Source organism: Salmo salar, chromosome ssa23, assembly GCF_905237065.1.
Source record: "Salmo salar chromosome ssa23, Ssal_v3.1, whole genome shotgun sequence".
In the NCBI taxonomy this organism is placed as follows: Eukaryota; Metazoa; Chordata; class Actinopteri; order Salmoniformes; family Salmonidae; genus Salmo; species Salmo salar.
Genome location: NC_059464.1, coordinates 33,388,530 through 33,402,710, shown reverse-complemented (window position 1 = coordinate 33,402,710; position 14,181 = coordinate 33,388,530). Strand labels below are relative to the sequence as shown.

The 14,181-nt window shown below is 41.4% G+C and overlaps 1 protein-coding gene across 12 annotated transcripts in view; it reads right to left on the bottom strand.

Moving 5' to 3' along the window:
• The window catches only part of LOC106584443 (CUGBP Elav-like family member 5), a 323,962-nt gene that overhangs the window by 1,779 nt on the left and 308,002 nt on the right, over positions 1–14,181 (bottom strand). For 8 of the 12 annotated variants that reach the window (XM_014169786.2, XM_014169794.2, XM_045705941.1 and 5 more), the window contains 5 exons: positions 4,039–4,245; positions 3,485–3,577; positions 2,453–2,596; positions 826–990; positions 1–554 (listed from right to left, as the gene is read on the bottom strand). The exon at positions 1–554 is cut by the window's left edge and continues 1,779 nt beyond it. In XM_014169786.2, the coding sequence (XP_014025261.1) occupies positions 863–990; positions 2,453–2,596; positions 3,485–3,577; positions 4,039–4,245 (572 nt within the window). In that variant the 3' untranslated portion in view covers positions 1–554; positions 826–862. Of the gene's footprint in view, positions 555–825; positions 991–2,452; positions 2,597–3,484; positions 3,578–4,038; positions 4,249–14,181 lie in introns of all 12 variants that reach the window. The other 4 variants (XM_045705940.1, XM_045705946.1, XM_014169792.2 and 1 more) reach the window with 3 other exon arrangements.

Sequence of the window (14,181 nt, the reverse complement as noted above, 5' to 3'; positions counted from 1 at the left end):
CCCGAGAAAGCCATAGTTCTGCGCTTGCTTAAAGACGGTGAGAGAATTAGAGAAAGAGGGAAAGAGTAAGAAAGTCCATCAGTGGGACAGAATAGCTTCTTTTTACCACTTTTTCTTGATCTTCAAGTTTTAACCCTCATTTGTCCAGTATAGTAAAAGCCACAAGCGCCTTTTTCTTTATATATATGTGTATATAATACGTATATACAAATCTATTTGTTGTTGCTGCTTTATGTTTGTTTGTTGCTTAATTAACAATTCAAGTCTCAACGAGAAAAGTTCTGTTGTTAAGAGTTTCACATCTTTTTTCAATTTTTTACTTCTCTAGTCTGTCTTGCACTGTGCCATTTGTTGCGTTGTTGTTGAAGTCCTTCTTTGTAGTTTCTGCTAACTCCACACCTCCTCCTATAGCTGCAGTACCCTATGTCTTCTTCATAAGTAAATGCTGATATGTCTTCAAAAATTCCTCGTGTTGATGTTTTTTAAAACATTTTTTTTTTGTTTTCAAAGAAAAAAGTTGAACTCCTCCAAGATATCTTCAGTTTTCTCAAAACCTAGAAGACAAATATCAAACCATGTTTAGATCTAGCTTACTTTCTTTTGAAGTTATTTAGATATGTAGATTACATTTCTTGAGGTATAGATTTGACAGTTATTTGTAATTATTCAATTCTGCCCATGATATCAGTGTGATGGTTTGGAGAAAGCCAGCCCACATTTGCAATTCAATCAATCTTTGTCTATCATGATGATGATAGATTTTCCCATTTCTAGTTGACAGGCATTCTATCAGTCTGAGTCTATAAGAAAGTCCACTGGGCTTACCTGTGCTGTTGCAGTGAATACTGATGGCTAGGTTGTGTCAGTAAGGACGGCTGGCATCCTTCGGTCGTTTTAACTGGACTTTTAACCTCTTCATTCCAATCTGAAAGCCATTCATGGCTTGAATAGCTGCCTGTGCGCTAGCTGGGTTGTCGAAGCTCACAAACCCTAGGAGAAAAGACACAAAGTGTATAAACTTAAAAGCCAAAACTGTACAATATGAAAATGTAGACAAATTATAATTGAATTATGAGGAAACAGAGAAAGGATTTCAAACAATGACCTTACTCAATCTAGTAGCATTATGCTTTTACTATTTATTATATCAAAGTGCTTATTTTGATGGGAACTAAAGTAATGTTGAACAATATTGAACAATATATAACAATTTCTGTCATTTGATCCATTTTGCTTCTCCATGTAGCTTTGTGCAAACACTCTCAAACGCTCTTCAATATATATCAATGAGCATGCGTTTGTGGATGTGCCACTTGCACAGCAAAGCAGAGCCCACACAGATGAACACAGAGAGACAGGCCGAAGCATAGGCACATGTGTACGGCCCTAGACGCTCAAACCCAAACTCATGCTGAGCATCCTGTTTCCATCAAGTGTAAAAATAAAGCCTTAAAAGTAAGTGACCAGAAATTGCAGTGGAGTGTGGCTCCGGTTGATGCACTCCCCAGTGTCTAGAGTGTCATTAGCAACAGTCGATGACCCATGAAAACAGCAGGAGCCTCCCCAGGTCTCCTGCCACATGGGAGGGAGGTGTCTGCCTATAATGCCCCATTAGGGGGAAGGGTTAAAGGGGAGAGAGGGAGGGAGAAGGAGAGGATGAAAGGAGGCCCCCGGGCCAACTGTGCCACGGATAACAGGGAAGGATGTGGACTTAAACCTCCTTTAAGGGGAGCTCTCCATGTCAGCTGTTCTCTATGCACCATCAGTCTGGGTTTAACCCTCTTCCTGCTTTCTAGATTAATTACCCTACAAAGCAGCCCTGTCAGACCTAACATTATGTTGTAAATGCATAGTGTATTAGTCAATACTGCAAATAGGTCTTCTTTTATGAATTTCTATGATATTAAGTCCGCCCTGAGAGCATGGCAGAAATCAGTTTTACCCAGGGATGTGCAGCTCCCTCAAGTGAAAACAAATGCTGATCTATAATTGTCCTTTGCCAATTTTTTTCTCTCCCCTCCCTTCATCCCCACTTTTTTTTTCAAGCCAAAAGTCAGGTCTGGTCTGTGGAGCCAAGTGGGACGAGAGCCAAATGGGACCAGATCCAGGTTGGGGTGTGAATCAGCCCCAGTGCACCCTGGGTATTGACAGGTATTGGGGTTATAGAGTGGTGATCTTGATGCTGTGGCTACATACATCCTACTCCAAAGCTTTGTAGTAAACAGATAGCTAAACGCTTTTCAAGCTCTGAGGACATCCCCACTGAGATAACAAGGGGATTATAGGCTACCAATTTGATTAAAAAGTTTACTTTTGTTGAAATAGCACAGGAATCATATTATCATTGCCTTGTTTGCAATACATGAAACTGTTTTAATTGATTGGTTGACAGAACAAACATAGACCACCCATTTATAACTAGCAATAAAACTAGTACATCGCAAAAACTCACCGAAACATTTGCTCTGGTTGGTGGCTCGGTCCATAAAGACCTTGGAGGAGATGACGCTCCCGAAAGGCAGAAACATCTGCATGAGTTCATTATCTCCAAACTCCTGTGGCAGGTGGTAGATGAACAGGTTACAGCCCTCGGGCCCTGCGAACACACAGAAACCATGGAAACCACAATCAGACCTATTTACTGCTTTATTTACCACTGCCTGCAGACCCGCTGCTTCTCATCTGGTCAGGGAACAGATCTGAGGAGTACGACTAATGGAGTGGCAAAGAAATACATTTGTTCCGAGTTCTGTGACAGAGTTTATAAATAATAACACTGTGCTTACCACCACAAATACAAATTGTGAATTTTCCAACTTTGATTTGATTTTGCATGGTGTGGCACCAGACTTGCTGATTTCTTTAGATGGAGACGTTCAGAGGCAGCGTTAAGCCTTCATTCTTCTAGTCAAACAATGGTTGAAATCAGACTATTTCATCAACACAAAGGCCTACATAATAATAATGATACACGCATACTTATTTGAGGAAAAACAGATTGGTAATGACTTAGAAATAGTGAATCCAAAATGACATCACATCCCACACGGTTGTCATCATAATCAGCTAAGCAAATTGAGATGTGACTAGAAATGTGTTTGAACCCAGTCAATGGATTACACAATGCAATCAACCAATACTGTAGATGCTCTAATGTAATCTCCATGTAGTTTACTTTTAGGAAAAGGTTGAAGCTAAAGTCCATCCTGCATCACATAGATGATGATGATGATGATTCGTTTTGCCCCAGATAATACCATTATGCATACAGAGTACTATGTAACACTTTCATTTTCAAAAGGAGAACATTTAATCACTGCATTATAACACCTGGACAATATTACTAGGAAAGTGTAATAACAAAATATGAAATGCAATTGTATTTAACATAATACTCTTAAACCTGTAAATTGGAATATAGAAATATGACAATAAAAGTGAATATTTATAATAGCGTTGTAAAATAGTAATATTATTCTCTCACCCTCACCTTCTCTCTGCTGCTGCTGCTGGATGACCTGTGATGGCTGAGGCAGAGTCTGGCCTATGGGAGTCAGTGTGCCGGCTGGGTAGATAGCTGTAACACACACACACACACACACACACACACACACACACACACACACACACACACACACACACACACACACACACACACACACACACACACACACACACACACACACACACACACACACACACACACACACACACACACACACACACACTTTTGTATTGGTATACCTCATATAGATCTCTATACCTCTCAATACAGTATCTCTCTTGTTTTCGGTCAGGTATGCTGTCAGGTATGCTGTCAGTTATGTAGTTTGTCATTCAATGTTGCATTGCAAAATAATATGCACCTGTAAAGCTACAGTAGCCATTCTGCTCCATGGTACACCAATACGTCTCTTATTTTACTCCTGCACCATATTAGTCAACATCTCTCTCAGTCTGGGCCAGGGCTTAAGGGCTTAGGCCAGTGTGCACAGTACCTGGGCTGTGTATTGCTCTACTTCTCGATGTGTACAATACCTGTGTATTGCTGTACTCCGGTGAAGGCTTGCTGGAGGGTGTCTGCGGCGGTGGGGCTCTGGGTGGAGTAGGGCGAGAGACCGTTGGTATACATGGTCTCAACGGCGGGATGTCCGTTGGGCTGATGGTGGGGGATACCCGTGAAGCCGTTGACGATGGGAGTGACGATGCTGGGAGTGGTGATGTTGGCTGGTGGAGAGCTGAGGCCTGCTGAGACAAGGACATTTATACTTTTTCAGACTACCCCCCCACACACATATACCCACACACACACACATATACCCACACACATACACAATCTTTCTCACTACACCTCCTTTCCCTCCATCACAAGGACTGTTACATAGCAGGCGCTGGTGGTGAGACATCCCGCTGGATCACTGGGAACCTGTAAAAAAAATGGCCTGTCTGTTGTGTTTCCGAGATACCCTGCTGGCTCTGGGTGTGAACAGGATGAGGAAACCACTATGCAACTCCTGTAAGATCCTGAGAGATAGAGGAGATTACAGTGAAAGATTTGCTCAGTTTGGACAGGGGAAGCAAAACATAGACTACTACCCTCTTTAAACATCATGAACAATATCCAATAGTTTGACACACGATGAATAAGCGCACACACACACACACACACACACACACACACACACACACACACACACACACACACACACACACACACACACACACACACACACACACACACACACACACACACACACACACACACACACACACACACACACGGTTGCAGGATGTTTCACAGTAAGAATAGAATTGGATGATCCTTTAAAACCAGCCTCTTGTTGAAAATGTGCAATCTTGGGTGGAATGTGAATGAGCCTATTTGAGGAGAATCTCAATATGGATGGTGGCTACTTTGAAAGTAAGCTCCATGGTGGAGCATCAGCCCTCGCTGAGAAACGGCCCCTTGGGACCACCTCGGTAAAGACAGAGTAGTAAAGAGCCTCTATAGAGAAGTAATGAGCCTCTATAGAGAAGTAAAGAGCCTCTATAGAGAAGAAAATAGCTTCCATAGAGAAGTAAAGAGCCTCTATAGAGAAGTAAATAGCTTCTATAGAGAAGTAAAGAGCCTCTATAGAGAAGTAAATAGCTTCTATAGAGAAGTAAAGAGCCTCTATAGAGAAGTAAAGAGCCTCTATAGAGAAGTAAAGAGCCTCTGTAGAGAAGTAAAGAGCCTCTATAGAGAAGTAAAGAGTCTCTAGACAATCTGGACCCTCTCTTTCTAAAACTATCCGCCGCCCTTGTTGCAACCCCTATTACCAGCCTGTTCAACCTCTCATATCGTCCGAGATCCCTAAAGATTGGAAAGCTGCCGCGGTCATCCACCTCTTCAAAGGGGGTGACACCCTAGATCCAAACTGTTACAGACCTATTTCCATCCTGCCCTGCCTATCTAAAGTCTTCGAAAGCCAAGTTAATAAACAGATCACTGACCATTTCGAATCCCACCGTACCTTCTCCGCTATGCAATCCGGTTTCCAAGCCGGTCACAGGTGCACCTCAGCCACGCTCAAGGTACTAAATGATATCATAACCGCCATCGATAAAAGACAGTACTGTGCAGCCGTCTTCATCAACCTGGCCAAGGCTTTCGACTCTGTCAATCATCGTATTCTTATCGGCAGACTCAATAGCCTTGTTTTTTCTAATGACTGCCTCGCCTGGTTCACCAACTACTTTGCAGACAGAGTTCAATGTGTCAAATCGGAGGGCATTTTGTCCGGACCTCTGGCAGTCTCTATGGGGTACCACAGGGTTCAATTCTCGGGCCGACTCTTTTCTCTGTATATATCAATGATGTCGCTCTTGCTGTGGGCGATTCCCCGATCCACCTCTACGCAGACGACACCATTCTGTATACTTCTGGCCCTTCCTTGGACACTGTGCTAACAAACCTCCAAACGAGCTTCAATGCAATACAAAACTCCTTTCGTGGCCTCCAACTGCTCTTAAACGCTAGTAAAATCAAATGCATGCTTTTCAACCGTTCACTGCCCGCACCTGCCCGCCCGGCTAGCATCACCACCCTGGACGGTTCCGATCTAGAATATGTGGACAACTATAAATACCTAGGTGTCTGGTTAGACTGTAAACTCTCCTTCCAGACTCATATTAAACATCTCCAATCCAAAATCAAATCTAGAATCGGATTTCTATCTGGCAAACAAAGCCTCTTTCACTCACGCCGCCAAACTAACCCTAGTAAAACTGACTATCCTACCGATCCTTGACTTCGGAGATGTTATCTACAAAATAGCTTCCATTACTCTACTCAGCAAACTGGATGCAGTTTATCACAGTGCCATCCGTTTTGTTACCAAATCACCTTATACCACCCACCACTGCAACCTGTATGCTCTAGTCGGCTGGCCCTCGTTACATATTCGTCGCCAGACCCACTGGCTCCAGGTCATCTATAAGTCTATGCTAGGTAAAGCTCCGCCTTATCTCAGTTCACTGGTCACAATAACAACACCCACCCGTAGCACACGTTCCAGCAGGTATATCTCACTGATCATCCCCAAAGCCAACACCTCATTTGGTCGCCTTTCCTTCCAGTTCTCTGCTGCCAGTGACTGGAACGAATTGCAAAAATTGCTGAAGTTGGAGACTTTTATTTCCCTCACCAACTTTAAACATCAGCTACCTGAGCTGCTAACCGATCGCTGCAGCTGTACATTATCCATCTGTAAATTGCCCACCCAATCTACCTACCTCATCCCCATACTGTTTTTATTTTATTTACTTTTTTGCTCTTTTGCACACCAGTATTTCTATTTGCACATCATCATATGCTCATGTATCACTCCAGTGTTAATCTGCTAAATTGTAATTATTTGCTCCTATGGCCTATTTATTGCCTACCTCTTCATGCCTTTTGTACACACTGTATATAGACTTTCTTTTTTTTCTACTGTGTCATTGACTTGTTTATTGTGTTATTGGCTTGTTTATTGTTTACTCCATGTGTAACTCTGTGTTGATGTCTGTGTCACACTGCTTTGCTTTATCTTGGCCAGGTCGCAGTTGTAAATGAGAACTTGTTCTCAACTTGCCTACCTGGTTAAATAAAGGTGAAATAAAAAAAATAAAAAATTAAAATATACAGAAGTAATGAGCCTCTATAGAGAAGTAAAGAGCCACTATAGAGAAGTAAATAGCTTCTATAGAGAAGTAAAGAGCCTCTATAGAGAAGTAGAGTCTCTGTAGAGAAGTAAAGAGTCTCTGTAGAGAACAGTCTCTGTAGAGAAGTAAAGAGTCACTGTAGAGAAGTAAAGAACCACTATAGAGAAGTAAATAGCTTCTATAGAGAAGTAAAGAGCCTCTATAGAGAAGTAATGAGCCTCTATAGAGAAGTAAAGAGCCTCTGTAGAGAAGTAATGAGCCTCTATAGAGAAGTAAAGAGCCTCTATCGTGAAGTAAAGAGCCTCTATAGAGAAGTAATGAGCCTCTATAGAGAAGTAAAGAGCCTCTATAGAGAAGTAATGAGCCTCTATAGAGAAGTTAAGAGCCTCTATCGAGGAATAAATAGCTTCTATAGAGAAGTACAGAGCCCACATAGAGAAGTAAAGAGCCTCTGTAGAGAAGTAAAGAGCCACTGTAGAGAAGTAAGGAACCACTATAGAGAAGTAAATAGCTTCTATAGAGAAGTAAAGAGCCTCTATAGAGAAGTAAAGAGGCTCTGTAGAGAAGTAAAGAGCCTCTATAGAGAAGTAAAGAGCCTCTATAGAGAAGTAAATAGCTTCTATAGAGAAGTACAGAGCCCACATAGAGAACTAAAGAGCCTCTGTAGAGAAGTAAAGAGCCACTGTAGAGAAGTAAGGAACCACTATAGAGAAGTAAAGATCCTCCACAGAGGAGTAAATAGCTTCTATAGAGAAGTAAAGAGCCTCTACAGAGAAGTAAAGAGCCTCTGTGGAGAAGTAAAGAACCTCTATAGAGAAGTAAAGAGCCACTATAGAGAAGTAAATATGTCTAGAGAGAAGTAAAGAGCCTCTATAGAGAAGTAAAGAGGCTCTGTAGAGAACTAAAGAGCCTCTATAGAGAAGTAAAGAGCCTCTATAGAGAGGTAATGAGCCTCTATAGAGAAGTAAAGAGCCTCCAAAGAGAAGTAGTTAGCTTCTATAGAGAAGTAAAGAGCCACTATAGAGAAGTAAACAGCCTCTGTGGAGAAAGAGCCTCTATAGAGAAGTAAAGAGCTTCTATAGAGAATTAAAGAGCCTCTATAGAGAAGTAAAGAGGCTCTGTAGAGAACTAAAGAGCCTCTATAGAGAAGTAAAGAGCCTATATAGAGAGGTAATGAGCCTCTATAGAGAAGTAAAGAGCCTCCAAAGAGAAGTAGTTAGCTTCTATAGAGAAGTAAAGAGCCACTATAGAGAAGTAAACAGCCTCTGTGGAGAAAGAGCCTCTATAGAGAAGTAAAGAGCTTCTATAGAGAATTAAAGAGCCTCTATAGAGAAGTAAATAGCTTCTATAGAGAAGTAAAGAGCCTCTATAGAGAAGTAATGAGCCTCTATAGAGAAGTAAATAGCTTCTATAGAGAAGTAAAGAGCTTCTATAGAGAAGTAAAGAACCACTATAGAGAAGTAAAGAGACTACAGTGAAGTAAATAGCCACTATAGAGAAGTAAAGAGCCTCTGTAGAGAAGTAAAGAACCACTGTAGAGAAGTAAATAGCTTCTATAGAGAAGTAAAGAGCCTCTACAGAGACGTAAAAGAGCCACTATAGAGAAGTAAAGAGACTACAGTGAAGTAAATAGCCACTATAGAGAAGTAAAGAGCCTCTGTAGAGAAGTAAAGAACCACTATAGAGAAGTAAATAGCTTCTATAGAGAAGTGAATAGCCTCTATAGAGAAGTAAAGAAGTAAAGTAAAAACAAAAGTAATATGAGGCTAAATTAAATGGTGTTCTCAGTATTTTCTTCATAATCTCACTAGTACAATTGAAAGTACCTATATCAAAGTTTTTGAGCAGTTTCACCCCCTTTTCTCTCTCAGAGATATACACTGAGTGTACAAAACATTAAGAAAACCTTCCCAATATTACGTTGCAATCCCCACACCCCTTTTGCCCTCAGAACAGCTACATTTTGTCAGGGCATGGACTCTACAGGTGTCGAAAACGTTCCACAGGGATGCTGGCCCATGTTGACTCCAATGCTTCCCACCGTTGTGTCAAGTTGGCTAGATGTCCTTTGGGTGGTGGACCATTCTTGATACACACGGGAAACTGTTGAGCGTGGAAAACCCAGCACGTTGCAGTTCTTGATACACTCAAATTGGTGCGCCTGGCACCTACTACCATACCTCGTTCAAAGGCAGTTAAATCGTTTGTCTTGCCCATTCACTCTCTGAATGGCACACATACACAATTCATTGTCTCAAGGCTTAAAAATCCTTCTTTAACCTGACACTCATGCAGCCAACTGCTGTGACCAGCGGAATTGCCTAGGTCCCGGTGAGAGCTTTTGTGTCTTTTGCACCATTTCTTTGTTTAAGCTCCCTGCGATTGCTTGTTTTCTGCCGACCTGTGATGAATTAGTCTGCAGCTCTGGCCCATTCTCTGGCAGGGCCCCAGGAGGCTGCTGCTCCCCGTTCTGAGGGCTCAGACAGCCAGTCTAGCAGACCACACGCACTCTACTGTACAGCGCCATAATGCAGCCTCTCCATCATCAGGCAAATTCATTTTCCAAGGCTTAGCAGTGGGTGGCGGCCGCCGTGTGCCTCAGGGTCAGCAGGCAGATGCAGTGTGGGATAAGAGCCCAGAGAAAGAAGATTATAGAAGTCACAGGTTAGGAGATTGTTCTGGTTGGGCGGCACTGGTGGACCTTGGAGCCAGGGAGAGCCCAGTGTATCATGGAGGAGAGACAGCAGCAGGGAGCCATGTCCACCACGTGTAATGTGAGAGAGTACAGATATAAACAGAGAAATAAATAGCTTTAAATAATTAACACTACTCAGCTTAAATCAAAGTTAATTCGTCACATGCTTCTACAGGTGTAGACTAACAGTGAAATGCTTACTCAAAGGTCCCTTCCCAACAATGCAGAGAGAAAGAAAATAGAGAAATAATAGAAAAGTAAAACACGTAGTAATAAAAGTAATAATAGATACACAATGAGTAGCAATAACTTGGCTTTATACAAGGAGTACCAGTTCTGAGTCAATGATAACTTGACTATATACAAGGCGTACCAGTACTGAGTCACTGTGCAGGGGTATGAGGTAATTGAGGTAGATATGTACATATAACTAGGAATAAAGTGACATAGTGAACAGTAGCAGCAATGTATGTGATGAGTAAAAAAAGTTACTGCAAAAAGGGTCAATGCTGATAGTCCTGGTAGCCACAGTATTTGGTTAACTATTTAACTAACAATTTAGCAGTCTTATGGCTTGGAGGTAGAAGATGTTCAGGGTCCTCTTGGTTCCAGACTTGGTGCATCGGCACCGCTTGCCGTGCGGCAGCAGAGAGAACAGTCTATGACTTGGGTGGCTGGAGTCTTTGACAATCTTTTGGGCCTTTCATGAACACCAATATATATCTCTGAGAGAGATAACACCTCTATTGACACCAATATATTGACACCTATTGACACCTATATTGACACCAATACACTGAGTATACAAAACATCTTTCAATGACATAGACTGACCAGGTGAATCCAGGTGAAAGCTATGATCCCTTATTGATGTCACCTGTTACCCACTTCAATCAGTGTAGATGAAGGGGAGGAGACAGATTAAATAATCATTTTTAAGCCTTGAGGCAATGGATTGTGTATGTGTGCCATTCAGAGGGTGAATGGGCAAGACAAAATATTTAAGTGCCTTTGAACAGGGTATGGTAGTAGGTGCCAGGTGCACTGGTCCATGTCAAGAACTGCAACACTGCTGGGTTTTTCATTCTCAACAGTTTGCTGTGTGTATCAAGAATGGTCCACCACCCAAAGGACATCCAGCCAACTTGACACAACTGTGGGAAGCTTTTTTAAATTTTTTAATTTTTTTATTTCACCTTTATTTAACCAGGTAGGCCAGCTGAGAACAAGTTCTCATTTACAACTGCTACCTGGCCAAGATAAAGCAAAGCAGTGCAACAAAGACAACACAGAGTTACACATGGGACAAAAAATTGTACAGTCGATAACACAATAGAAAAATCTGTATACAGTGTGTGCAAATGAAGTAAGGAGGTAAGGCAATAAGTAGGCCAATAGTGGCAAAGTAATTACAATTTACCAATTTACACTGGAGTGATATATGAGCAGATGAGGATGTGCAAGTAGAAATACTGGTGTGCAAAAGAGCAGAAAAACAAAAACAAATATGGGGATGAGGTAGGTAGTTGGTTGGATGGGCTATTTACAGGATGGGCTGTGTACAGCTGCAGCGATCGGTAAGCTGCTCTGACAGCTGACGAGTCAACATGGGCCAGCATCCTTGTGGAACGTTTTCGACACCTGTAGAGTCCATACCCTGACAAATTGTAGCTGTTCTGAGGGCAAAAGGGTTGTGTGTGGAAGGGGGGGGGGTTAAAACTCAATATTAGGAAGGTGTTCCGAATGTTTTGTACACTCAGTGTATATCTCTGGGGGGTGAAACTGCTCAAAACCTTTGGTATACAATAAGTACTTCGCTATGGACAGGTGGGATTCTGAAGAATATCCTGAGAACATGATTTCATTTAGCCTCATATTCCTTTTGTTCACACACCCATAACATCACATAACCTACTGCTCAAATATTAAGAGCAGGCCTCAGTAAATGTCTTTCTAGCTTGAGTATGACAAAGATTGTTCTCCATATGGTGCCATACATAACAAAACATTTCATTTTATACTCCAGCGTACATATAGCCTCGCATTGTGAAAATCATATTCATAGTGTGTTTGCAAAGCACACACAAGCATGTGAATATACATATGCCTGTTTACTGAATGCATCGGCCCCAAATAATTACATGTTGTTTTGTACTCCAGAATGGGTAATAGGATGCTATGGTTTAAGAGATTGCTTATATTACACAACTCTGTCTTATCTGTCAGCTTTCTACAGTTATTATGCCATGAAGTGATTCTACTACATAGTCCACTTGGTTTTATGCTATGAAAGCATAATTACATTTACATTATTGCAGTCTATTCTTTGGGAAAATTGTGGATTTACACCCTATTATGATTGCACTGAGATAGAGGCCAGCCATATGCAAAATAAGTATTTATTATGCTAATTATACAATCAAATCAACAAGGAGCACTGTACCCATATTGGAGAGGACCACAGTCATTATGTACACACAAGGACAGTCTCTCAGTGAAGCAAGAAATAAGCATTCATAACAGATGTTTTCATTTAGTTGATTTTAAAAACTAGGTGCAATCGCATATAATCGTATATATTCTAGTTGTTCAAACGTCATGGTAAAACAGTCTTGGTATAGATTAAGTTAGCAAGAAATCTACAAAATGTTGCTACTGAACATTACTTTGCGTCATTAAAATCCTATCCATTGTAATGTGATGAAGTCCAGCCTACAAAAAGGAGCTATATTTTAAATGATGGTGAGCCTTTATATGGTAGATATTTTATAAAATGTGATTCGGTGTCGTGGTCTGTATGCAGCAACCCTGGGAGGACAAATGGGGCTTGTACCAAAGGGGGATTCTGTCTGAGCTGGAATCCAATGGCTAATATGACACACAGCAACCCAAGGTGAGGCAGCCCTGAGCCCAGTCAGGCAGGCAGCCCAGTCAGTCAGACAGGCAGGCAGCCCAGTCAGGCAGCCAGGCAGGCATTCCCACTGAGGTGTAGTGCTGCACAGAGCCCTTCAGGTGGTCACAAACACTATGTCAAACAGCTCATTAGCTTCAGCTGTGGCATTAATCACTCTGTGGAATCGTCCTGCACCATGTTTTTGACCCCAATCTAAACCCACTTTCATCAATGACACAGTCAGGGATGAATTGAATGGGAGTGTGGTTAGGCAGGGCCCTACATGGAACATATGCATTCAGCCCATGTAGTGCAGTGCTCTGGAACATAACATTATGTGACTTTGATTATACACTTCCTGCTCATGTGATTGACCTAACAAAGCACTCTTGACTGCCGTTTTCCTTTCACACCCCTCCCCCTATCTATCCCCTGGGATTGGTACATCTTTTTTTACCGTTTCATTTTGATTTCTTTTGTAGCTCAGGAAGTGCACCTGCTGAACATTATTTTCAATAAGCATCATCATGTATCATTGTAAGGACACATGCTCTAATCAAGTCAACCATCTGGCCGGCTGCTTATGCGCCATCAAGCTTAAATGCTTTACATCTGTTGATCAAATGGATGTTTCATTGTTTTCAGAGAACTCCCCGTAGCTCTTTCCTGCTGTCAATGACCAAAAGCACCCTCTTTGGCCTCATGGGTGGAATATTATTCATATTTTTCATATTTTCATAATTAATAAAGATGATATAAAATAACATAAAACAAAAATCCGGTGTTTCTATGTCAAACAGTTTTGCTTACATTTCAGTCTTGTGTGATGTACACTACTGTTCAAAAGTTTAGGGTCACTTAGAAATGTCCTTGTTTTGAAAGAAAAGCAATTTTTTTTGTACATTAAAATAACATCAAACTGATCAGAAATACAGTGTAGACATTGTTAATGTTGTAAATGACTATTGAAGCTGGAAACGGCAGATTTTTTTATGGAATATCTACATAGGCGTACAGAGGCCCATTATCAGCAACCATCACTCCTGTGTTCCAATGGCACGTTGTGTTAGCTAGTCCATGTTTATCATTTTAAAAGGCTAATTGATCATTAGAAAACCTTTTTGCAATTATGTTAGCACAGCTGAAAATTGTTGTTCTGATTAAAGAAGCAATAAAACTAGCCTTCTTTAGACTAGTTGAGTATCTGGAGCATCAGCATTTGTGGGTTCGATTACAGGCTCAAAATGGACAGAAACAAAGACCTTTCTTCTGAAACTCATCAGTCTATTCTTGAGAAATGAAGGCTATTCCATGCAAGAAATTGCCAAGAAACTGAAGATCTCATACAACGCTGTGTACTACTCCATTCACAGAACAGTGCAAACTGGCTATAACCAGAATAGAAAGA